This window comes from Heterodontus francisci, chromosome 5 (assembly GCF_036365525.1).
Source record: "Heterodontus francisci isolate sHetFra1 chromosome 5, sHetFra1.hap1, whole genome shotgun sequence".
NCBI classification, from domain to species: Eukaryota; Metazoa; Chordata; class Chondrichthyes; order Heterodontiformes; family Heterodontidae; genus Heterodontus; species Heterodontus francisci.
This window is the reverse complement of record NC_090375.1, coordinates 54355913-54382014: the sequence shown is the minus strand read 5'-3', so window position 1 is coordinate 54382014 and position 26102 is coordinate 54355913. Positions and strand designations below refer to the sequence as shown.

At 40.9% G+C, this 26102-nt stretch overlaps 1 protein-coding gene across 5 annotated transcripts in view; it reads right to left on the bottom strand.

Annotated features, from left to right (window-relative positions):
* Positions 1–278: 278 nt before the first annotated feature.
* The window catches only part of csrnp1b (cysteine-serine-rich nuclear protein 1b), a 37808-nt gene continuing 11984 nt past the window's right edge, over positions 279–26102 (bottom strand). For 2 of the 5 annotated variants that reach the window (XM_068031441.1, XM_068031438.1), the window contains 4 exons: positions 17904–18145; positions 15906–16165; positions 13712–14008; positions 279–6060 (listed from right to left, as the gene is read on the bottom strand). In XM_068031441.1, coding sequence (XP_067887542.1) covers positions 5029–6060; positions 13712–14008; positions 15906–16165; positions 17904–18120 — 1806 coding nt within the window. In that variant the 5' untranslated portion in view covers positions 18121–18145 and the 3' untranslated portion in view covers positions 279–5028. Of the gene's footprint in view, positions 6061–13711; positions 14009–15905; positions 16166–17903; positions 18149–19781; positions 19909–26102 lie in introns of all 5 variants that reach the window. The other 3 variants (XM_068031440.1, XM_068031439.1, XM_068031442.1) reach the window with 3 other exon arrangements.

Sequence of the window (26102 nt, the reverse complement as noted above, 5' to 3'; positions counted from 1 at the left end):
ATTTGAATGCCTATAGAAGATTTTGGGATTCCTTTCTACATTAGCTGCCAGTCTCTTTTCATACTCTCTCAATTGCTTTTTCAATCCCCCACTCTTTCCACAGTACAATAAGCCAATGAAATTCCCCAGAGATTCACCCGTGGACTGATGTAGTCTCTAATTCCCCTCTTTGATGAGGTACCAGGGCATGGTTGGCATGCATAGAAATGCACTCTGGCACACAGCACTTTCAGAAAAGACAGTGAAGAAAACTAAGGGAAGAATCACAAACATTTGCATTTCTTGCATATATAATTTTATTATTTAAAAGTATGACGAAAATGGCTTCATACGGCTTGGATGAAATGAATAGCATGTAATTCACAGACATATTTTACAGATTAAGCTAAATGTGTTTTTTTTTAAAAAAACATAGTACCATTCTGCAAAATTATTGAAGTCTAATATATATTTACATATTGAAGGCAAATGGGAGATGTATAGACAAATCAATTCAATACATATTATCTTAGCAGTTTTGCAATAAATACCAATTTTCATTTTTTCTATGTACAAACAGGCAAAAAAAGAAATCATACAATGGAGTGAGAATTAACTTATTTACATATTTCTAGTGCCTTTGAGAAGAAACAGAATTAAATTTTTGCCACAAACTGAAAAGGGAACTGAAAAAAATAAATTAATGATTTTTAAAGGCAGTACAGCTGCATATTGCTTGGTCCAGGTAGTTTATGCAGAGAAACTTCAGGGGGGTTGAAGAGCAAATATATTAAGTTGACTACAGACCACCTACCCACCCCCAACATCAAAAAATAGCCCTTCTCCAACTGAACTGAAATGTCAAGTGAAGCTGGACAGATGGTGTCGCTAATAATCCCAAGCCAAGTAAAGTGACATTATTTAGGAAACAAATAAGTTTGTTTGCACAAGTCAACAGACTTCAGAATGGAGGATCCCCATTCACACAGCTACTTTGTTATTAGTTTATAGAAGTGTACCATACAAAAGCTTTAAGTTTGCAATTTTAAGTATTACATTTCGATATCAGATATAGTTCAGGGATGAAAAATTCTCACCTCCACAATGCCCATCTATTTCCATTCACAAAGATGAGAAGCAGAGATACCAGTCATTTGGTTTATGGAGGTGTTAAACATTGGGGAGACTATCACATTATCGCTTGAATCTTCCCCTCTTCCTTAACTATGCATTATTATGCCTTTCAGATATGTTATCAATGGGAAATTGGACACTCTCCATTTTTAAGATGACCAATGTCAGTATTTAAGCAATTGAGGGAGTAAAACATGGTCACTGGTCCCATTTGCTCCCCATTATATAGGGCATAAAGGGTGGGAAGAAAACTAAAAGCAGTCACCTTATAGAATGGGAATTATTTGACAGCACTCAATATTGGTCTAAATAGATATAGGTAGAAATTACAAATCAGTGTTATTCCAGTACAAACAACTAACCCCATCGTAGAGCTCCTTGTTGTGCTGTTTTAACATGTGTTTAGCCAGTTAAAATAGAAGAACGAAATTTTGTACAAGTTCATAAAGCACTTAAACTGGTATTAACCGATTGCAATCTCTACCCTACAATCTTTTCACTTTCAAAAACTTGAAGGGAAGGGGAAGAGAGACTGTAGACAACAGCAGTTATTTTTCAAATTGATTAGTCCTCTAAAGTGTTTAACAGACTAAGAGGGTTTATGCATTAGAAAAAAACTGATTTCACAAACACAAAGAGCTCTTTGGAAAAGAGTTCAGTATAGTAGTTTTAATTAAGATGTCTCTATCTTTCAGGTCTTATTACAGTGTCCCCTCTGCTACAAAAATGTTTATAGTTCCTCTGCATATTAGACACTGGGCTGAACCACACATGCCACTTGCTCACAGAATTTTAATAAATTATAAACTGTAAAGCTTAAAAAAATTAGCTACTTTGTGGAATTTTAAATAATTAAAGATTTCAAATCCCTAGCACCTTTACAGAGCTACAACCTTCAAGCCAAAAATACAGCCTAAAACACTAAACGTTTGAATGTAATCCACGCATAGAATTATTTTTTTTAAAACATAGTTTCTTACCAAAAGGTACTTTTCAAATCTTAAAACATTTTGCTGAATTCTTGGAGAAAAGCCAAGAACTCGCAATAAAGTGTTTTACTTGACTGAAGCAGTGCTGTCACTAGAATTTTTAATGATCATTTGATAGGCAAAGTTTGTGTTGAAAAACACCCAGGCAACACAGTCGGAGCTTTTGACCTTCTGAACTTGGCTCGTATATAGAAATTATATTTTTAGGCTGTGGAAAACACTAGGTTACAGGTCTGGTGCTGGTGAAAGCAGGAGCAATTTAAAAGGTAACAAATTAAAAAGGTGTGGGATTAAAAAGTGCACAGTCACAACAGCAATATGCACCTGGTTATATGCAATCTTGATTTTCTGTAGCATATTGGTACTAAGATGACTAGTGACAATACTGCTCGAGCAAACACATTTATCATAACAGTGTAATGTCAGAAGGACCAGTGCTACTGAAAGGCTGTATTGCACTTCTATTGTTTCATTATTAAACCACAGTGCTTCTTGCAGTACTGCATGTACAAAAATAAATAAATACAGTACAAAATAAATAAAAACTGCACATGTAATACTTAAGGTACAGTATTACAAAAACTACTTCCTGTTATTTAAGACCTTGTCTCAAGTTGGTTTTATCAATGCACTTTGCACTTACAAATTACAATTTGCTAGGCTTGACTGTAGCTAAGACTTTGCATAGTAAGTTAGTCAATTTGTGCATTAACCCTTTGCCAAAGAATCTTTATCTTGTAGGGATAGATAATATAAAAAATGCAAATGTTGGAAACCCAGGAAAGGGGGGAGGAGGGGGGCAGGGAAGTGCTGGGAATGCAGAGGAGGTTAATCAGCATGAGACAGAGAAAAGTCAGGCCGCCATTAAGATTGAAGAAACTTCATTGGACGTCAGGAAGGGTTACATTTAAAACTCAGATACCAACAGATCTGTTGTACATTTCCAGCATTTATTTTTAATCCCAAAATGTACAATTTGTCTGAACTAAATAATTAATTGGACTGCAGTCTTTTTGTCAAAGAATAGAGAGATTCAATCATAAGAAAATGTGTATAGGAACATATAATTGTCTTTTACAGTGATGTGTACATTTAATAAATACCTAAGTTCTAATCATCCAGGACATGAGACACTAGGTTAGCACCCAATGGACTACTGAAAGGAGGAGAGCTCATTGGGGAAGTTGACTAATGCAATAAATTTAAAAGTTGGCAGAGTACGATCTTGGCACTACATGCACAAGTAGATATATACCACAGCATTAGATGCTACCACATATATTTCTGGTAGCAGTCTCAAAATTGAAGCTTGCAGCCAAATTACAATCTTAAGTTTCAGCATCCAGATCCAATTGTGTAGAAAACTGGTCATAAAAGTTGGAATCTTAGCTCAAAACCTGGACTACAGAATAAACACAATTTAAAATTCTCATCCTCAGGTTCACAATTGCCTCATGCTTCCCTAACCGTGTAATCTCTTCCAACCCTACAACCCTCCGAGAACTCTGTGCTCCTCTAATTCTGCCCTTGTACATCCCTGATTTACTTCACTCCACCACTGTCAGCTGTGCTTTCAGCTGTCTAGGCCCTAAGCTCTAGAATTCTCTCCCTAAACCTTCCCACCTCTCTCGCGTCCTTTAAACTTACTTTTTACACCAAGATATATGTCACTTGTTGTATATGTCCTTACGTTGCTGACGAATTTTGTCTTATAACTCTTCTGTGAAGCACCTTGGGATAGTTTGCCTAGTAGAAGGGGCTATATAAAGTCAAGTGGTGTTGTTGGAATAACCTCAATGGACAATCTCACTTACCACTCAGATAAAAAGGGCAAATTTCAAATTATTTTCACACAGCTATCAAAAATAATTGGATCTAAAGCAGATGTGAATCAGTGCATTGTGTGAACAACCTTCATCTCTAACATGCGTCTTTAATGTATTATGGGGTCGCCCAAAATGGCTTAGTGCATAAATGCACCATCTATGTTGATAATGAAGCATACATGCTAGGAGTGTTACAGGTTCAGTGGTTGGTTTGGGTTGAGTTAGTGGATCTCAGCCAGGCCGAAAGTAACAAGTGGGGCGCTCCAATGGACTTCAGTCTGTGCAGTTGGAATAAAATCAGTCAGGGCACCCACACTTGATTGCGATCGATGCCATCGCTGAGCAGTTGTGGGCCCACTGGCTTAACAGCATGGCATTAGTCTTGGCTGCTTAAACAGCTAGCCGGCACTGATTGCGTAGGCTCATGTGATACAGGCATTGGAATAAGGTTACAAAGGTCCAGCAACATGAAATTGTAGCCTAGCATGGGTAGCTGTCTTCAGGATTCAGGCTCGGGTGGAGGGGAATCAAAAACAAAATGCACCACATAGTACAAAATAGATGATCAGGGCTGAAGAAAACAAAGGCGATTCTTTGAATAGGATAGGTCACAAAGACGTTAAATTATCATCCAAATGATTTTAGCTGCCAGACATCCATTGATAAGAAGCCAAACAGGTTGAGACTTCTTCCATTCCCAATTTAAGTGTCATCAGTAAGCCATCATTTCTGTCTCACTCTTCACTGAAGTACCACCGATATTAGTTATTGATGTGTCACTACTACAATACACTTGGGGTCCAATTATCTTTCCGGTTTAAATATATAGCGCTCTCATATAAATCATTACCAATTGATAATCAGGAGTATAGCTCCCACTTCTCCAAGTTGAAGGATCATTTGCCATTTGTAGCTTCACTAGATCAATGGTGAATACAATTGAGGGCTAATTACCGCAGAATGATTCCTCGACTTGTCATTTCAATTAGTTCTGCACCCATTCCCCCCCCGATACATCAGTCATTTCCATAAAGATATATATCAATTATCTTTGAAAAGAAATAAAGAAATTCAGAACCAGTCACTTCAATAATCTGAAGTCAAACCTTCACAGTTTCCATAATGGATGTTTTGATGGCTTCTTCAAGATGCTGACTGTCTGGGAAAGGTGTAGGGGGCTCTGGGAATGAATCTGCTGTGATTGGTTCAGCCAGAGCAATCAGAGATTCCAGGAAACAGCTACCTGGATCAGAAGCCTGGGAGAAGCTGGGAAACCCAGGAAATGGAAACTGCAGCGTTGGACAATTGTCCAAATTTTCATAGTCCTTCTGTGTGTTGTGAAATGATCCATAGTTGAACTCAGAGAATGACTGGAAAAATTCGAAGGAGTCAGTTGACAGGCTGAGGTCAGTATAGCTTTTTGTGGCCTGGTCCGGGCAGTGAGCTGGGGAGTAGACATGGCTGCTGTCCTGTGTTGGAGCTACATCGCCCAGGGGGAAATTCCCCTCCTGATTAGCATTCTCATCCAAGCTGGGCAAGTGATTAGTGTTGTAGTCAGTGTTGAACTTGAAGCTTTCCATGCCACAGTGCTGGTCACCAGTCTCACAGAAAAAATCAGAAGGGTTAAAGTAAGGGAAGCCATCCTGGTTCTCTGCATCATTACCACACTCGTTATCAGAATCGTTAAAATGGAGTATCCGGGCCAGTCCGTCATCGTCAATATCCGGAGTCTGATGAGACTGTGGTGCATTATCCAAGAAACGGTTATCGACTCCCTCATCCGCCTCTTCGCTGTAATTTGACGAACTGGAGTCGGTCATATCGCTGCTACAGCTGTTGTCCTCGCTGTCGTCTGACTCCTCGCTGAAGTGAAAGGCTGGCGTTAAGGAGGCACTTCTATCCTGGAACGCAATTTTGTCTGCTGAGTAGCCGTAGTGCTGGGAATTTTCCAAGTGTGGCATGTCTGACTCTCCGATTTTATTTTCACCGTTCGGTTGCCGTTTCTCCAAGTTCAGCTTCATGATAGTGTGGATGAAGTGTGTCTGCACTCTGGCAGAGTTGAACTCTATCCTGCCCACTGTGTTACCACAACCGTCCTTTGTACATCCACAGGGAAAAGACATGCGATCCATCTGTACAATACAAAAGCACACAGTGTAAGCACTTAGGAACATTTTTCAATATAGGAACAGGACCATTCAGTCCCTCAAGCTTGGCCTGCAATTCAATAAGATTAGGGCTGATCTGTATCTTAACTCCTTCCACCTGCTGTGGCTCCATGTCCTTTTATATCCTTATGTAGCCTAAATCACCAAACTCTAACTACACCAGCCTAATTACATAGAAATAGGTTTTGTTCTTCTCATTTCCCCAGTTTTTCAGTTAAGATGCTGAATTAATTTTCATTGGCACTCCTCTGAAGTAGAATTCTCTGTTCCCATTCTCCAAGTGTCCCTCTTGTTTCTCCGCCCTATTTGTGCCACAGCATTGCTGATGTAAAGTCAGCAGTTCTTTAATTGGACATGGATTTTCTGCATACACCTACTGGGGCCCTGGTTGGTCATCCCAGTGATTATTAGAATTTTTTATTGAGTCGTCACATCAAAAAATTCTCTCAGGCACCTGAACTCTCCCTAGGCTTTTCTGTTAAAATAAAATCTCTCCCAGCCTCTTCATTTCTTTCTCTCTCTCCCTCCACTTACACATGTTATAAGGGAAGAACTGAGTGACTGTATCCCAAGGTTTGTTTGCTGGCATGTAAGGAGAAAATTGAAACTGGGAAGAAATAGTGTGTGATGTGACTTGTCATAAAGAAAGATAATAAAATTCAACCCATTGGTAAAAACAAAATGATGATTAAAGAATGTTGACAATTCAGTAGTCATAATGTAGCTGGCATAATACGGATTATCAAGATTTGGAATATCTGGAATAAAAACTGGAATCTAAACTCAATTTTTGAAGTGCGAGAGGACTGCTAACTACAAACAGCTGTTTCGATTTGTGTTCTAGAAGCAATGTGTTGTAAGGGTAGAAATTGCATTTTAATCTGCGAGCTGAACTTGTTATCTCAAACCACAACTGGTGACAGACTGGTACTTACACTTATTGTTGTCCAGTTTAAATTGCTTTCCCCAGGCAATCAAAATTTAGAAGAAAACAAAGTCTACAATCTTTTGAGTTCCAAGTCTACTCATTATTACATGTTACTGAGGCAACAGTAATGTAGTGATTATATTACTGGGCTAGGAATCCTGAGAGCACGAGTTCAAATGGAAATTTGGGAATTTGAATTCAGTTTTTTTTAAAAATGGAAACAAAGAGCTAACATCAGGAGAAAAGTGACCATGATGCTGTCGGATTGTTTTAAAAACCCAAATCGTTCACTCATGACCTTTAAGTAAGGAAACCTGCTGTCCTTACCCAGTCTGGCCGATATGTGACCCCAAACCCATATTAACATGGTTGATTCTTAACTGCCCTCTTAAGCAGCCTAGCATCCCACTCAGTTATATTACAGCACTCCAAAGAATAGAACTGCAGTGGATGAAGGTGGCAGCTCACAACTACGTTTTGAAGGGCAACTTGGGATGAATAAATGCAGGCTTTGCCAGCGATACCCACATCCAGAGAATAAGAAAAACACAAGTATACACATACACAACATACATAAAAATTATTTGCAGAAATGCCTAAAGTGTTCTGTAGAAAATTGTAACAACCAATTTGCACACAGTAAGATCCCACAAAACGAATGACTGGCTAATCTAATTGGCTATTGCCAAACGGACCAATATTGGCCAGAAACCAGGAGAATTCCCTGTTATCCTTCAAAAGAAGCACCATGGACTCTTTTACATAGACCTGAACAAACAGGAGGGGCAATTTATTGTTTGAACCAGATGACATCATTTCCAACAGAATTGCACTTCACCAGTACAATGCTGAATTATATGTTGAAGACTCTGGAGTGGGGTTTGAATTACCTTTTGGCTCAGAAGGCAGAGTGCTACCATTAAGTCAAGACTGATACTTGTAGAATACAGATCTACATAAAGTAAAAATCCCCAACAGCACAGAACTTACACATGTTGCAATGAATACTAATAGATTTTTTTTTAAATGAAGAAAATGTTTAATTGGAAAAGTTTATCATTGAAAATGGATGGCTGTGAAGGAGGATTGGCAAGATCAGCATTCTAACTGGCTTGGTTTAATATTACAGATCCATGCAATAAAAATTATGAACACTCAATGACCAGAGGATTTTTTTTAAAAAAAGTAATCTAAAGGGGGTGCAGGAGCAGAGGGATCTGGGTGTATATGTGCTTAAGTCATTGAAGGTGGCAGGGCAGGTTGCGAGAGCAGTTCATAAAGCATACGTCATCCTGGGCTTTATTAATAGGGGCACACAATACAAGAAAAAGGAGGTCATGTTGAACTTGTGTAAGATACAAGTTCGGCCTCAGCTGGAGTATTGCATCCAGTTATGGCTGCCACAGTTTAGGAAGGATACGAAGACATTAGAGAGGGTGCAGAAAAGATTCACGAGAATGGCTTTAGGGATGAGGAACTTCAGTTACGAAGATAGATTGGAGAAATTGGGACTGTTTTCCTTGGAAAAGAGAAGGCTGAGGGTAGATTTGATAGAGGTATTCAAAATCATGAGGGGTCTGGACCGAAGTAGATAGGAAGAAACTGTTCGCACTCATGAAAGGATTGAGAACGAGAGGGCACAGCTTTAAAGTAATTGGTAAAAGCAAAAGTACATGAGGAAAAACCTTTTTATGCAACGAGTGGTTAAGGTCCAGAACGCACTGCCTTGTGTGTGAACTGGAGGCAAGCTCAACTGAGCCTTCAAAGAGGAATTAGACATTTATATGAAAAGCATGCGCAGGGTTATGGAGAGAAGGCAGAAGAATGGCACTAGGTGAAATGCTCATTAGGACAGCCACTGCAGAGACGATGGGCCAAATGGCCTCCTTCCGCGCTGGAACAATTCTGTGATTCTTTGACACCAAGTAGGTGTCAGCTTGGTTCAGTTGGGAGCACTCACCTTCAATTCAAAAGATTGAGTTCAAGCCCCACACTAGGATTTAAATATGATCTAGGCTGATATTTCACTGCAGGGTTCAGACAGAGAGTGCTCTATGCTCTATTGCTAGAGGACCCTCCTCCTTTGCAGGAGACTTTAAACCAAGACTCTGTCTATTCAGTTGGCCTATGGCACTATTTGAAGAGGTACAGGGAACTCTGGAGAAAAATCTTCAAACACCTCCAAAAAGAGATCAACAAGTCATTCATTGCATAGGAACAGTAGCAGGCTATTGAACCCCTTAAGGATCTTCAAAAACATTCAATTAGACCATGGCTGATCTGTACCTGAACGCCCATTGCACATTATTGCAGTTTGTGGGACTTTGCCATATGAAAAATTTGCTGACATAACCAGTTAGTCAATCTTCAATTCATTGTGTAAAGGCTTGGAGACCCTCGAGATACTTGATGAGGCGTTATACAGATGCAGTTTCAATTGTTAGTTTAGTTATGGCTAAACCAATATTTCATCCTACAGAGACACTTACCAAATAGTGACAATAAATCAAGTGTTCCAAAATATTGTAGGAGACATTAATAATGAAAGGTTTTTTGTTTTCTTTTCCTAAGTGTATCAAAATAAAGAGCTGCTATTTTAAAGTTACAGGCAGTGCTCACTAAACAGCAGAGATGCCAATTCTTCTACTCTCCTGTCTCCACACAATTAAACATTTTACATATGGAACACACGTACAGCTCAATTAGCGTATAGCTCAATAAAATAAGTTAGCTGTTGACAAGACAGGCCATGCATGCAGTCAAATCTGGAATCAAGAAAATGCATTGTAGGCCTCAGCCCCCTGGCTATTTAATTACTTAACCTGCATTTTAATTGTTGGAAGCGAAGCTGTTCCCTACCCTGCCATTCAGGGTTTTTCTTTCAATATTAATTCCGAGGAATACAAGGAAACCAGTGCTCATTTTTACAAGCAGCGATTCCCAGTAACTATCACAGAATTAAAATCCCAACAGGAATGCACGTTCAGGCCTTGCTGTTGTACGGCTAGAGCTACAAGACTTGGGTGTGCTACCACATAAGGAGGCTACAAAGGGATACAGATAGGTTAAGCGAATGGGCAAAGATGTGGCAAATGGAGTATAATGTGGGAAAATGTGATATTGTCCATTTTAGCAGGAATAATAATTTTAAAAAAGCATATTATCTAAATGGTGAGAGATTGCAGAGCTCTGAGATGCAGAGGGGTCTGGGTGACTTAGTGCATGAATTGAAAAAGGTTAGTATGCAGGTACAGCAACTAATTAGGAAAGCTAATAGAACGTTATCATTTATTACAAGGGAAATTGAACACCAAAGTAGAGGTGTTATGCTTCAGTTATACCGGGCATTGGCGAGACCACATCTGGAGTACTGTGTACTGTATTGGTCTCATTTAAGGAAGGATATAAATGCGTTGGAAACAGTTCAAAGAAGGTTTACTAGACTAATATCTGGAACGGGTGGGCTGTCTTACGAGGAAAGGTTGGATAGGCTAGGCTTGTATCCACTGGAGTTTGGAAGAGCAAGTGGCGACTTGATTGAAACATACAAGATCCTGAGGGGTCTTGACAGAGTGGATGTGGAAAGGAGGTTTCCCCTTGTAGGAGAATCTAGAACTAGGGGATCACTGTTTAAAAAGGGGTTGCCAATTTAATACAGATAAGGAGAAATTTTTTCTCTGAGGTTTGAGAGTCTTTGGAACTCTCTTCCTCAAAAGGCAGTGGAAGAAGAGTCATAGAGTCATACAGCACAGAAGCAGACCCTTTGGCCCACCATGTCTGTGCTGGCCATCAAGCACCTAACTATTCTAATCCCATTTTCCAGCACTTGGCCCGTAGCCATGTATGCTATGGTGTTTCAACTGCTCATCTAAATACTTCTAAAATGTTGTGAGGGTTCCTCTTCAGGCAGTGTGTTCCAGATTCCAACCACTCACTGGGTGAAAACATTTTTCATCAAATCCCCTCATCTTGAATCTATGCACCCTGGTTATTGACCCCTCCGCTAAGGGAAAAAGTTTCTTCCTATCTAACCTATCAATGCCCCTTATAATTTTGTATACCTCAATCATGTGCCCCCCCCAACCTTCTCTGCTCTAAGGAATACAACCCTAGCCTTTTCAGTCTCTCCTCATAGCTGAAATGCTCCAGCCCAGGCAACATCCTGGTGAATCTCCTCTGCACCCTCTCCAGTGCAATCACATCCTTCCTATAGTGTGGTGACCAAAACTGTACACAATACTCCAGCTGTGGCCTAACTAGCGTTTTATACAGCTCCATCATAACCTCCCTGCTCTTAAATGCCATGCCTCGGCTAATAAAGGTAAGTATCGCATATGCCTTCCTAACCACCTTATCTACCTGTGCTGCTGCCTTCAGTGATCTATGGACAAGTACACCAAGGTCCCTCTGACCCTCTGTACTTCCTACCATCCATTGTATATTCCCTTCCCTTGTTAGTCCTCCCAAAATGCATCACCTCACACTTTTCAGGATTAAATTCCATTTGCCACTGCTCTGCCCATCTATATCATCCTGCAATCTAAGGCTTTCCTCCTCACTATTTACGACACCAATTTTTGTGTCATCTGCGAACTTACTGATCATACCTCCTATATTCATGTCTAAATCATTAATGTACACTACAAACAGCAAGGGTGCCAGCACCGATCCCTGTGGTACACCACTGGTCATAGGCTTCCACTCGCAAAAACAACCCTCGACCATTACCCTCGGTCTCCTGCCACTAAGCCAATTTTGGATCCAATATGCCAAATTGCCCTAGATCCCATGGGCTCTTAACTTTTTAACCAATCTCCCATGTGGGACCTTATCAAAAGCCTTACTGAAGTCCATGTAAACTACATCAACTGCTTTGCCCTCATCTACACATCTAGTCACCTCCTCGAAAAATTCAATCAAGTTAGTTAGACACGATCTCCCCCTGACAAAACCATGCTGACTATCCTTGATTAATCCCTGCCTCTCCAAGTGGAGATTAATCCTGTCCCTCAGAATTTTTTCCAATAGTTTCCCAACCATTGATGTTAGACTCACCGGCCTGTAATTACCTGGTTTATCCCTGCCACCCTTCTTGAATAATGGTACCACATTCGCTGTCCTCCAATCCTCTGGTACCTCTGCTGCGGCCAGAGAGGATTTGAAAATTTGCGTCAGAGCCCCTGCTATCTCTTCCCTTGCCTCACATAACAGTCTGGGCTACATCTCATCTGGGCCTGGGGATTTATCCACTTTTAAGCCCATTAACACAGCTACTACTTCCTCCCTTTCAATGCCAATACGTTCAAGTATATCACAATCCCCCTCCCTGATCTCTACACCTACATCGTCCTTCGCCATAGTGAACACCAATAAAAAGTAATCATTTAAAGCCTCACCTATGTCCTCTGGCTCCACACACAGATTGCTACTTTGGCCCTTAATGGGCCCTACTCTTTCCCTGGTTATCCTCTTGCCTTTAATATACTTATAAAATGCCTTAGGATTTTCCTCTATCTTGCCCGCCAGTGTTTTTTCATGTCCCCTCTTCGCTCTCCTAATTATTTTAAGTACCCCCCTACACTTTCTACACTCCTCCAGTGCCTCGGCTGTTTTCAGTGCTCTGAATCTGCCATAAGCCTCCTTTTTTTCTTTATTCAATTCTCTATATCCCTTGACATCCAGGGTTCCTTGGACTTGTTGGTCCTACCCTTCACCTTAATGGATACATGTTGGCTCTCAACTCTCACTATTTCCTCTTTGAATGACTCCCACTGATGAGATGTAGACTTTCCTACAAGTAGCTGCTCCCAGTCCACTTTGGCAAGATCCTGTTTTATCATATTGAAATCGGCCTTCCCCCAATTCAGTACCTTTATTTCCGGTCCCTCTTTATCCTTTTCCATGACTACCTTAAATCTTGCAGAGTTATGGTCACTATCCCCGAAATGCTCCCCCACTGACACTTCTACCACTTGTCCAGCTTCATTCCCTAGGATTAGGTCCAGTACTGCCCCTTCTCTTGTAGGACTTTCTACGTACTGGCTCAAAAAGCTCTCCTGTGTGCATTTTAAGAATTCTATCCCCTTTAAGCCTGTTGCACTAAGACTATCCCAGCTGATATTGGGGAAGCTGAAGTCTTTAAATATTTTTAAAGGTAGAGATAGATAGATTATTGATATGCAAAGGGGTGAAAGGTTATCAGGGGTAAGCGGGAATGTGCAGTCCAGATTAGAATCAGATCAGCCATGATCTTATTGAATGGCAGAGGAGGCTTGAGGGGCCGAGTGGCCTCCTCCTGCTCCTAATTTGTATGTTCAAAGTCTGCTGAGTCAACACTCTGCCTACTGGGAACAAAGAGTGGAGAAATAAACTCTGGTCTCTTTCTTGAAAGGTGAAATATTGATAGACTTAACAGAAATTACTCTGGTTGCATAATAGCGATGCCCCCTCATTAAGTTGAGGTCAATGTTCATACTCGATCTGCTTTTCAGAGACACAGACAAGAGAAAGACAGGCCAAAAGACTGGAGTTAACGTCACAGCCAAAACCAATGGTTTGCAGATTTTATTTTTAAAATGATGCAAATGTGGGAAGGGAGCCTTAATCAATTAAAAATTGAAAATTGTAATGTAGGAAACCAAAAAGTGATTGTACAAAATGAGGCGTTTCAATCAGCTGCTCACTTACTTGGCATTTAATTCCAGCCAGGCTACAGCTGCAAGTCTCTGGTTCGCAGAATCCCTTGCAGTCACAGCCGCAGTCCTCACGCGACACCCTGATTGCATTTAGCTCCCGTTTTTCCTCTCGGTCAATTTTCTTCACTCCAGCTGCTTTTAGCAGTATGTGCCTTTTCTTAGCTGGATACGGCTGTGGAAAGAAGCCGTTGTCGAGCTCCACCTCGCTGATATCGATATCATCATCCGAGATGTCATCCACGGTGAGCCGGTCAGCCTCTTCGGAGTCAGCAGTACCATTCTTCGTCAACTATTTGGGGGTTGGGGGAGAAAAAAAAAGCTAGTAATTTGAAAAATTAAGACCAACAACTAATAACATTCCTTCGATAGTACGCCTGAGTATTTAAGTTTGTAGCACAAGAGGAGGCTACTTGGCACATTGTGTTTTGCAAGATGAATACCAAAGCAAATCGCACCTCCCATGCTACCCCGCCTCCCCACCCATCCCCCTCAAATTCTGTATCCAGCTAGATAATACAACACTCAGCCACACCGAGCAGAAAGGGTCACCTCAGTTCCTGCTTTGTGTTGAGTTGGCTGATCTCAGTGAAGAGAGAAGCGGCAGAAGAACAATCAGGGCTAATGAACTAACACTACAAAAAAAAAAATTTGAAAATTGGATGTTGTACTTAGAAACATTTGCAGTATTAAGAGGGAATTGCTGTTATGATCTGCTGCACTGCCCGAAAGGATGGCAGACAGAAATTCAATAGAAATTTTCAAAAAGGGATTAGAAAATAAATATTTGCAGGGCCTTGGGGAAACAGCAGGGGAGTGGGATTAATTGCATAGCTCTTTCAAAAAGAGTCAGCACAGGCATGATGGGCCAAATGTTCACCTTCTGTGTTGCACAAATTTATGAATTTCTTAACTTTATGGGTGTAGCAGGATTTGCTGCCCAATAACACAGTTTAGCAGACTATGTCCCATAGCCAGGTGAAAATGCCAATACCTAAGCAAACAGAACATTACATCACTTGCTATAACTAATCATTTGCCCTGGCAGTGATTGCCTACAATGTTTCTGAGCAAAGAAAAGGTGAGCAAATTGCAGCTCCTGATGCCGATCCAGTGACTCACTGAAAAGTATAGATGTTGGGGAAGAAAAACAGCTGCTTTGGCAGTGATACCCCCTCATGGTCCAACAGGCTGGCAGTATTCAAACTCTAAGTTCACATGTGAAGAATGGGCAAAGTATTGGAGGGAAGCCAGTGCCATTAAACTGGAGCCCTTCGTGACTTTACTGCCTTCAGAAATGGATGGAAGAAAATTGAAGGTAGTCGTGGAGCGATGGGAAACAAAAACGCACCATAAATGCACCCACTGCCTGGATTATTTATTTTTTAAACAATCTCAGGATGTGGGTGCTGCTGGCAGTTATTACCCATCCCTAGCTGCCTTAGTCGGCCACTTCAGGTGGTCAGTTAAGAGTCAGCAACATCATGGTGGGTCTTAAGTCACACAGAGGCCTGGCAAGGATGACAAGTTTCCTTCTCTAAAGGAAGAGTTGGGTTTTTACAACTATCTATCCTGACACTAGATATCTATTTCCAGATTTCCAAACTCTCAAACTACCATGGGGGGGAGGGGGGGGGGGGGGCTGGAATTTGAACTTGCATCATAAGAACATAACTCAAGAAATAGGAGCAGGAGTATGCCACTCAGGCCCACGAGCCTGCTTCACCATTCAGTGACACTTCGACCTCAGTTCCACTTTCCTGCTGATCCCTATATGCCGATTCCCCAAAAATCCAAAAGTCTACTGATCTCAGCCTTGAATGTACTCAACGACTGAACATCCACGGCCCTCCGAGATACAGAACTCCAAAGATTCACAACCCTTGAGTGAAGAAATTTCAATTTGTCTCAGCCCTAAATGACCAAACCCCTTATCCTGAGTCTAAGACCCCTCGTTCTAGACTCTCCAGACAGGGAAATAGCCTCTCAGCATATGCCCTGTCAAGCCCCTTTAGAATCATGTGCTTTTCAATGGGATCACCTCTCATTCTTCTAAACACTAGAGTGTATGCCCATTCTATTCAATCTCTCGTCATAGGACGATCCTCTCAACCCAGGAATTGGGAATCATCTCTGGATTACTAATCTAGTAACGCAACCGCTAATCAAACTGTTCCCAGATTTCATACCTGCAGCCTTAAAGAATCTAACTTCTGTTCTTTCAAAAGTTCCTTGATTTTCTCCCAGCGAACGAGCTCCTGCTCTTTGGCAAACTCCGCCAGCGTGTACTGCCTGCACGAGCTGTGCTTGTTGGCCATCCCCAGTGTGCAGCCACCCTGGCTTGGAACGCTAGTGAACCCCTGACACCGTGCAAAATAGAACACGACAACACGGTCGAACTGGACGTTGTTCTTTTTCATGCGTTTAGTTCTCTTTAGGATGGGCACAGCTGAGAAACCAAGAAGGAAAGGGAAAATAAAGTTAATAAGCATTTAGCTACTAACAGATTTCCTTTCAAGAATGCTGTCATTAGGTTTATTTTAGTTGTGGAAAGAACATTTATTCAGTGTCTTTAGCGACCTCAGGACATCCCACAGCACTTTTGAAATATGATCACTAGTTCAACACAAGGAAATGCAGCAGCCAATCTGCACGTGGCAAACAGCAAGAAAAAAAAATGACTAGATCATCTATTTTGCATGTTGTTTGAGAGAGAATTGTTAGGCAGAAATCCAGGGAGAAACCACTGCTTTTCTTCAAATGGTGCCATGGATCTTTTACGTCAACCCAAGTGAACAGATGGGGTCCAGTTTAATGTCTCATGTGAAAGATGGCACCTCCAACAGCGCAGCATTCCCTCAGTACTGCACTGAAGCGTCAGCCTAAATTGTGTGATCAAGTCTCCGGAGTGGGGCTTGAACCCATGACCTTCTGCCAGAGGTGAGCGTGCCATCAGTGAGCCAAGGCAAACACCTACTTCCTCCAAGGAAGGGCAAACCTTTCCAGCGGCATCAGCTGTTAAACTTGCCAATGTGTTTCAACTTGGGCGAGTGTGCTATGGCCCTGTGGTTGTCTCTTAACACTGCACTTTCAGGCTCAGTGTGATCTTCCATGTGGGTATATGCGAGTGCGTGCGCTTTCACAAAGTGCATATTGTCCGATGCTCAAAAAGAGGGAGAAATTATGGCGAATTTACCAGGATAAACAAAAAAACAAAATTACCAAAATATATATTTTCAATTGAAACCAGCATCAAGAAAAAGCAAAATAGAATAACTTTATGGTTTCAACATTTTCTTTTTAAAAAATTGAGCAAAGAAAGGAAGCAGCTATTCTAAACATATGCAGTCTCAATACTGAGAAAATGTCAAACTGTAATTAGATTTCCTGACAGTTTGCTAGTTTTAAAGGAACTCAGTTGTGTGCTGTCCACTGAAGACTAATTTCTGTCCTACTTAAGCAGATCATTAGGATGAAGGCCTGTTATTGTGAATGCTTTTAGCACAAGTTTTTTTTTATACAGCAGTAACAATGTAGCACTTGGTGCTATATGAACCATTGATTCCATCCTTCCAATTCTACCTAGCTCGCACTGGAGTACAGTATCAGAGGGAGCACACAACCTGTTGCTACTATAAGTCACTAATAAGTCCAATATGAATATTAAGAGAAACATGTTATACCTAGAGTGGTTGGAATGTGGAACTTGCTAGCACAAGGAGCAGTTGAGGCGACTCACAGTTGCATTTAAGGGAAAGCTAGATAAACATGAGAGCAAGGAATAGAAAGATATGTTGATAGGGTTAGATGAATGTGGGAGGCTCATGTGCAAAATAAACACTAACATGAATCTTTTGGGCTGAATAGCCTGTTTCTGTGCTATTTATACTATTTTGAATTATGCACACTTCCTATTTAATCTATAATGCCACATATCACCAAAGTTGAAAAGGGTAGGAGGAAAGTTGAACAAAATTATAAAGTAGTATTACAAAGCTCAACTGTAAGAGGAAGATAATAATGGGGGAGGGCAACAATTTTGGGAGTTTTAAGGTTCTGGGAAAGTTAGGTAAAAGTCGAAGATAATATGTTACCCAAAAGGACTTATTTATGGCGTGGGACATCAATATCTTGCAATGTTAATCAAGTTCCTTAACTATGAATAGGATGTAAAGTTAAGTACTTACGGGTAAATGGTGTTGGGGGAAAAGCTGCATTACTTCTAGTTGCCCATGTTTCACCACAAGAACTGTCATCAGAGTCCCAGCTGGACGACAAAGAGCAAGATGAAGCAACGGAGGAGGAGGATGGCGAAGAGGAGGAAGAGGATGACGATGGAGAGGATGAGGAGTAACAGGGATCATCCTCCACTTCTTCAAACTTTCGTTTCAGAACTCCACTCATGGCAAAATGTGGTTTGGTCACAGTTCTGCTTAAAATCAGCAAAAAGAAAAATGACATTGAAGAGTTTTTCTACCTCGTATTGTACACTTACAGCTTTTTTTCTTTGAATTTAAATTTAACAATGAACCTTGGCAAGTTGGAGTTAACAGGTATCTGGTACTCCAGTGCATTATGAAGTCTTCCAACAACATTGCAACCTTCACATTCTGAAATAAATATTTAGTTCTATCATAATGAGCAAATCTTTGAGGAGTGCCTTTACATTCAAAGAGATTTAAAAAACATTCTCAGAAAGCAGTTAAAATTACATCCATAAATGTCCAAAATCATAGAAACAGAAAGGAGTGGTGGGGAGAGAGGAAAAAAGTGAATAAAACTAAACACCAGAGACAAGTGCTCATTGTGTGTTCTCTGTTAACCAGGCTTCTTCATTCAATAGCAGAGATGGTAGTGTAGTGGTTATGCTACTGGATTAGTAACTCAAAAGGTCTGAAATAATCTAAAGAAAATCAGTTCAAATTCTACCATGGTAGTTTCAGAATTTCAATTTTAGAAGATAACCTGGAAATAAAATGCTGTTACCAGTAAAAGTGACTATAAAGCTGTTGAATTGTTTGCAAAACCCCAAATGGTTCACCGATGTCCTTCAGAGGGGGAAAACTGCCATCCTTACCTCTCTGGCCTATATGTGACTCCAGTCATGCACTAAGTCTTAATTGCCCTAAAAAAAACACCTAGTTGTATTGAATGCTGCGTCACTAAAGGTGCTGTCTTTTGGATGATGTTAAATCAAGGCTCCACCCACCCACTCAGGTAGATATAAATTATTCCATTACAGTATTCAGCAAATTGTCCTAGATAATATTTATCCCTCAAACAGCATCGCTAATACAGGTAATCTGACCATTTATTTCACTGCTCTTTGTTGGACTTGCTATGCACAAATTGGCTGGTGCATTCCCATATTTTACAACAGTGACACTTCAAAAGTACTTCCTTGGCTCTAAAGCACTTTGAAATGTCCTGAGGTAGTGAAGGGTGCTGTAAAAAAAAATGCACGTTTGTTCTTTCTCTGCCCATAAATGTACTGGCTGATAATGGAAGCAAAAAAAAAAATAAATCACAGGTCCAAACTATTAGTTAGTTTTGGCTGTGGTTGGAGCACTTGAGTTGAGCCCTTGCTTGAAGATAAAAATCAGTTTTAATTATCGAGTATGGAGCAGCTAAATCCAATCTTTTCACCAATCATCCAGAACCATGCACTATTTATAGTTTATGTTACACTGATCTGAAGTTTGCTATTAGACCAGGGATTGAACCTGAGCCTTCTAGCATAGTGTGGCTCAGTACCTATGCTCCCCACTGAACCATCAGTAAAACTTGTTTACAACAGTTGATTTTTTTGTTAAGATTGGGAAATTTGTTGACTAATTTTGACACCCCACAGCAAATCTGCAGTTGAGAATTTTCTTTGGGCAAATGAATACAAGTTCTTGCCAGAAAAATTAGGCATTTCAAAATTCATTACAAGAACGATGTTACAGCTGGTTTATTGCACACATTAACCTTCAAGATAAATCCACTGTGAAACTTTCTCCTTCTGTCCCACATACAATTTGTCCCATCATGGAATGCCCCATCCACCTCATGGCTCTACTTACCTTGTGTTCTTTTTTCACTCTTCCTCAGGTTGTGAACTCTGCTGACAAGTGGCTATTTATTGCCCATCCCTGTTTGCCTCAGAAGGTGATGGTGGACCTTCTTGCAAATTGTCTCATCAACCCTGGGCTGGGGCAAAGAAAAAGGTTCTTAGGTCCAATTTATGGGTGCTTGGCGAGATCAGGCCTGATCCAGGCTGTCATTGCTTCCAGCATTTGAACAGCCAATTGTCACTTGTGTATATTCATAAATGGTGAATTCTGCCTAGGTACCAGTGGAACCAAAAGCCATTAAGAGTCAGTACCTTCAGTAGCGGAACAAGACTGGTGAAGGAAATATTAAATGCAGAAAGGATTAATGACACTGATATACTGGGAATTTTAGACAAAACAAGAGGTGGTTCTGTTGATCTGCTTCAGAATGAGAAGCAGACTTGTGCTGGGTGATTTTTTAAAAATTTGTTCAGGGGATGTGGATGATCTGGCAAGACTGCATTTATTCTCTATCCCTAGTCGTTAGTTGCTATTCACCATATAATGTGGACTAGTGTAAAGGCTAGGTCAGACTGGGTAGGAGTGTAGCTTTCCTCATCCCCTCCAAAGATGTTAACTAACCAGCTTGGTTTCAACAACAGTTTTTGCTCCTGTTTTTTTCCTGATCCCACAAAATGATCAGATTGACTGAATTCAGTTATGAACAGCGACAGACCTGTAATTACTGGTATTTCACCCTAGGATGAAATTGCTCAAAACCTTCTCTGAAGACACAAGCTGAGTGGGACTAAATGCAGTTATGTATTTTGAGTTAGAATGTTATGGTTTCAAGTCCCGCTCCAGGGATTTGAGCACATAATCTAGGTCAACATTGCAGTGTAGTAATGAGGAAGTGCTACACTGTTGGAGGTGCCTTATTGTGGATGAGACATCTGTCCTCTCCCAAGGTTCTATGTGAAGATGAGCATGTCAACATTTATCCCTCAGTCAACACAAAAAACAGTTTATATGACACCTCACAGCAGTGTTTTTTTTAAAATTCACTCTCAGAATATGGGCATCGCTAGCGAGGCCAGCATTCATTGCCTATCCCTAACTGCCCGAGAAAGTGGTGGTGAGTCGCCTTCTTGAACTGCAGCAGTCCATGCGGCAATGGTACTCGCAGTACTATTACATAGGGAGTTCCGGGCTTCACAACGGTGAAGTTACAAGAGTTTTGAAATAGAACTAAACAGACTTTGCAGGATGTTAACTAACCAGCTTGGTTTCAACAACAGTTTTTGCTCCTGTTTTTTTCCTGATCCCACAAAATGATCAGATTGACTGAATTCAGTTATGAACAGCGACAGACCTGTAATTACTGGTATTTCACCCTAGGATGAAATTGCTCAAAACCTTCTCTGAAGACACAAGCTGAGTGGGACTAAATGCAGTTATGTATTTTGAGTTAGAATGTTTGCAGGACCCTGGATGTGTACTGAGTAATTCGAGACAACACAACAAATACTTGTAAATACAGTTACTCATTGGTGTCAGTGTAGGTCCAAGAACTTTCCAGAAATGACTCAGTACAGTATGCTCAATAATGTAACCAGATGACTTACACTCCCTTTACTAGAATGATTCTGCAACCTTTTCAGCCTGCACGTGGTAGAAGTGACTCTCTGTGGAAGGCACATCTGATTTACTACTGCAAGATCTCACAATGATTCATGCCATGTGTAAATGAGCAAACTTCTTTTGAAATAAAATTAAAGCATAAGCCTACTGTGTGATAATACAGAGGCAGTGAGAAAGAGAGAAACAGGGAAAGGGCTGCAGGGGAGTACAATTTCGAGGAGAGTACAATAAAAGTTGTGACAGTCAGTATGAAATACATGATATTCCCTTGAAAGTCAATCTTGGATTTCTAATAGACTACTTCAAGTGGCTCATTGAGTGAGAATGTCAAGAGACGATGATCCAATGTATCATATGCAAAGCACACACAATGTCATCTATGCCAATGAGTAATGAAACATGTATTTGCACAGATAGCAAAGTACAGATCAGACCGCAGGCAAGTGAATATTCCCCTCCTTACGGATCAGGCAGCAATTCAAAGCCCTAAGAGGATATCTGGGAATGCATTAAAGCACGGTGGCTTATGCATCCTAGAATTATCCTGGGTAAAACCAAGGAACATAAATCCTCATGGAATACAGCTCTAGAGTTACATGGGCAGACAGGAACACCTTTGCAGCTGTGGCCCGTGTTGTTCTACTCAAGATTGTGCACATTACTCTCGAGACTGGGACTGTCCCATGGCATATTTGGAGTATCGATACCAAATGCAAAATAAAACTACAGTAAGGCCAATATGTTATCCTATTGTGTTATTGTGGACTCTTGTGCTTGAATCTTAACTCATTACCTCAGACCCTTACAATCAGTGACAAATCTCCTATTACTGGTATTTCATCCCGCAGTGAAATTGTTCAAAAGCTCACTGAAGACACAACACATGTTTGGAAGGGCAAGATGCAATTAGATACGTTGTAAGTTCAAGTGAACATGATGTGAAATATTTCATATCTCTAGTATTACATTTACTGTGAAATAGTGCAGGAGTAGCCTTGGCTTAGTGATAGCACTCTCACTTTAGAGTCAGAAGGTTGTGGGTTCAAATCCCACTCCAGAGACTTGATCACATAATCCAGAGTGACACTTCATTGCAGTATTGAGAGACTGCTGCACTGTTAGAGAAAGTATTTTTCAGATGAGATGTTAAACTGAGGTCCCATCTGCCCTCTCAGATGGATGTAAAAGATCAAATGCCATTATTCCAGGAGGAACAAGGGTGTTCCCCACCCCCCCAGTGTCTTGGACAAAATTTAGCCCTCAACCAATATTGCTAAATAGTATTTGGTCATTACTATGTTGCTGTTTGTGAGATCTTGCTGTGCACAAATTGGTTGTCATGTTATCTACATCACAACAGTGACTATACTTCAAATGTACTTCATCGGCTGCAAAGTGCTTTGCGATGTCCTGAGGTCATGAAAGGTGCTATATAAATGCCAGTCTTTTATCCCACTTGCATAACTCATTTATGTTTGGTGGCAATAATGGTTAAACACAGACTGGAGTCATCAGTGCTTGACTGGCTACAGACATCCTGCTTACCAATTCCAGACAATACCCACAACAGTTCCAGTAAGAGTTATGATGCAGCTACTAGCAGACTTTGTTGTTGCCTGGCAACATAAGGGCTGGGACAACTGGGAAAATACAACACCTTCGCTGAGCCATCATCACAGATCTGAGCATGTGATTAGCATTCTCTGAACAGGGGAACTTTGAGTACAGTTAACTCCCAAGTACTATGGAAAAACACCAAACAGCTGGCTAGATTCCAGAGTCATAGAGGCAGGACTAGATTGAACAGTGTGATTTGACTCACCATAAATGCCTCAATGCACTGGCCACATCACAATCTAAAACAGTAAAGGTGGGGATGAATGAATTAAATCTTTGCGATTAATGGGCTGTCCAAATTTTAAAAAGCCATTGAAGGCCAAACTGATGCCGTAAAGAGGCCAGCAACTTCTCCCAACTCAAAGCTCAAAGACTGCTGAAAATCCTATGCTCTCTCCCACACAATCCAATGACTACAAACCAGATGTGCGTGTGCATGACTATTTCGACCAGTCCTAGTTTTACCACACACTCTCTCCCCCGCGCCCAAAAGAAACAAGTGCAACATCAATACCCTGAAACGTGCAAGTTTTGGGTGCTAAATAACCGATAATACAGCTTTGAGTGGACTGGTTTCTTGCAATGCTCTTAAAATATTCTCACATCACTCCCACAACTGCCACATAAAAAATTTTAAAAAGCTCAAAATACACACAAATAGACAGACATAACCCAAGCTTTGGTTAGCAAAGAATTATTCACCCGCCAGCTTCACCCACCCACACAGTGCAAATGGAGATAAAAAAAAGTTTTACACATTAGGTTTTGCTGAATCCCAGTGAACACATAAACCAGCAGAGTTTACTTTAAGGTTGATTAAATATAATAGAAGAGATCACAGGGAAAGAAAAATCAGTTTCAAGCTGACCAGTAAACGTCTATTAAAAGTGCTTTCTGCGTTTACTTGCATGTCACTTCAGTCTCATGATGTCTCGATAAGAGGTTTGAACGTACACAACAAATATGCAAGGAAAAAGGCACAGAACCATGCTTTTGAAAGGGATATTTACAGATGGCAAATACTCCTTTCTTTAGAACTATTTCAGTATGACACGTTTACAAGATTAGTTGGATATTAAGAGCATTTTAATTTCTTAGACTGACACAAATGGATTTGGAGCAAGTTAAAGGTTATCAAACCACATCAAAGATTAAAGCGGTCTAGTAACAATCCTGCACCAAGCCAACACTACTGATCTATTTTTAATAGGCAGTGAGATGTTCAGCTGACTTTAAACTAATATTTTGTGTTTGCTTTAGTGCAAATTTATTACATTGTACCATAAAATAGAAAGATGAACTGATGTGATATTGGAAAAAGGCTTGCTTAAGATAGCACCTTTCACGAGCTCAGGATATTCCAAAATGCTTTGCAGTCAATTTAGTACTCTTTGAAGAGTGGTCGCGATGGAAACATAGGAAACATACTGTCACATTAAGCACAGCAAGGTCTCGCAAAATGTAGAGATAATGACCAGATAAATTTTTTTCAGGACAATGTTGGCTGATGGATAAATGTTGGCCAACACAGGGACGAGGTCCCCTCCTCTTCTTCAAAAAGTGCTGTGGAATCATTTACACCCACCCGAGATGGCAGATTGGCTCTCGGTTTAACTCAATCTGCAAGATGGTATCTCCGACAGCACTGCACTCCCTCAGTACTGCACTGGAGCATCAGCATAGATTTTGTGTTCAAGTCTCCAAAGTGGGACTTCAATCCACAACCTTCTGACTCAGAGGCAGCAGTGATATCACTGAGCCAAGGCTGACTCACATCATAACTACTGCAACCATGGGGTGCTTGTGACAGAGGATAGAGTTCAATGGCAGAGGCACCAATATTTCACACTATTCTGCCCCGGATTGTGTTAAGCTTAGAATGTTGCTGCATGCGCATCGATCCAGGCGAGTGGTGAGCATTTGATCCTACCTCTGACTTCAGTTTTGTTGATGATGGCAAAGCTTTAAGGTGCCATTTGGTGAGTCACTTATCGCAGAATAATCAGATTCTTCCCTTTTTTTTTTACATCCATGGTGTTAATCTGGCTGGTCCAGTAAAGCTTCTGATCAATGGTGCCACTTAGGATGTTGGTGGGGGATTTGTTGATGGCAGTTCCATTGAAGGTCAGGTGGAGGTGGTTGCAGCTTTTCTTACTGGAGATAGTCACTACTTGGCTGATGTGGTGCAAAGGCTGGTCAGCCGAAGTCTGGATGCTACTCAGGTCAAGCTGTAGGCTAGCATGGGCTGCTTCATTAACAGAGCTGAACACTGATATCAACAGTGAGAAGCCCCATTGTGAACTTTATGACATAGGGAAAAATCATTAAGCAGCCGAAAATGGTTGGGCTAATGCTGCTGCCCTGAAGATTTCTAGCGGTGATGTCCTCGAGCTGCAATGATTGACTTTTGACCACAACCATATCCTGTGTCAGCAGGTGTAATTCCACCACTCGCGGTATTTTGCTTCGACTCCTATTGACTTCAGTTTTGCTTGGGCACCTTGGTGCCATAATTTGTTGAATGCTGACTATTTCCAGGGTAGCTGCTCTCACCTGTCCTCTGGCTTTCAACTCTTGCACCCATGTTGGAATCAAGGCTGCAATAAGGTTATGAACAGAGTAGTTTTGGTGGAATCCAAACAGAGTCTCAGCGAGCAGACTTTTGGTGAATAGGTGCTGCTTGATGGCACTATTGATTGCAATGAAAGAATGCTCAAAACTGTGAGAAAGCTGCTGCCAAGGTGGTAATTACCCAGGTTAGATTTTTGCCACTTTTTGGATTGGATTAACAGATCTCTCGTTGTAGCCTCGCTGTTTGCCACTGTGTTGGAGACTAGAATCTTCAAACCACCTCTTTACTGTAAAAAGCTCATACCAAGAGCAAGGAGACAGGACAGCATCCAAAAAGAAAATTAATGTACAATGGAATGTAGAACTATCAATGGAAATCTTTCCAAAGTATCACATCTCCTTCTAGAAAAAATGCTAGCATTTTAAGTTTGATCTGACACTAAGTTACAACTGGGACAGGGCAATTCCCTCTGGTAATGTTGGCAGTCAGTTCTTTCCTTCCTGGCTTTAATCCAAAACACA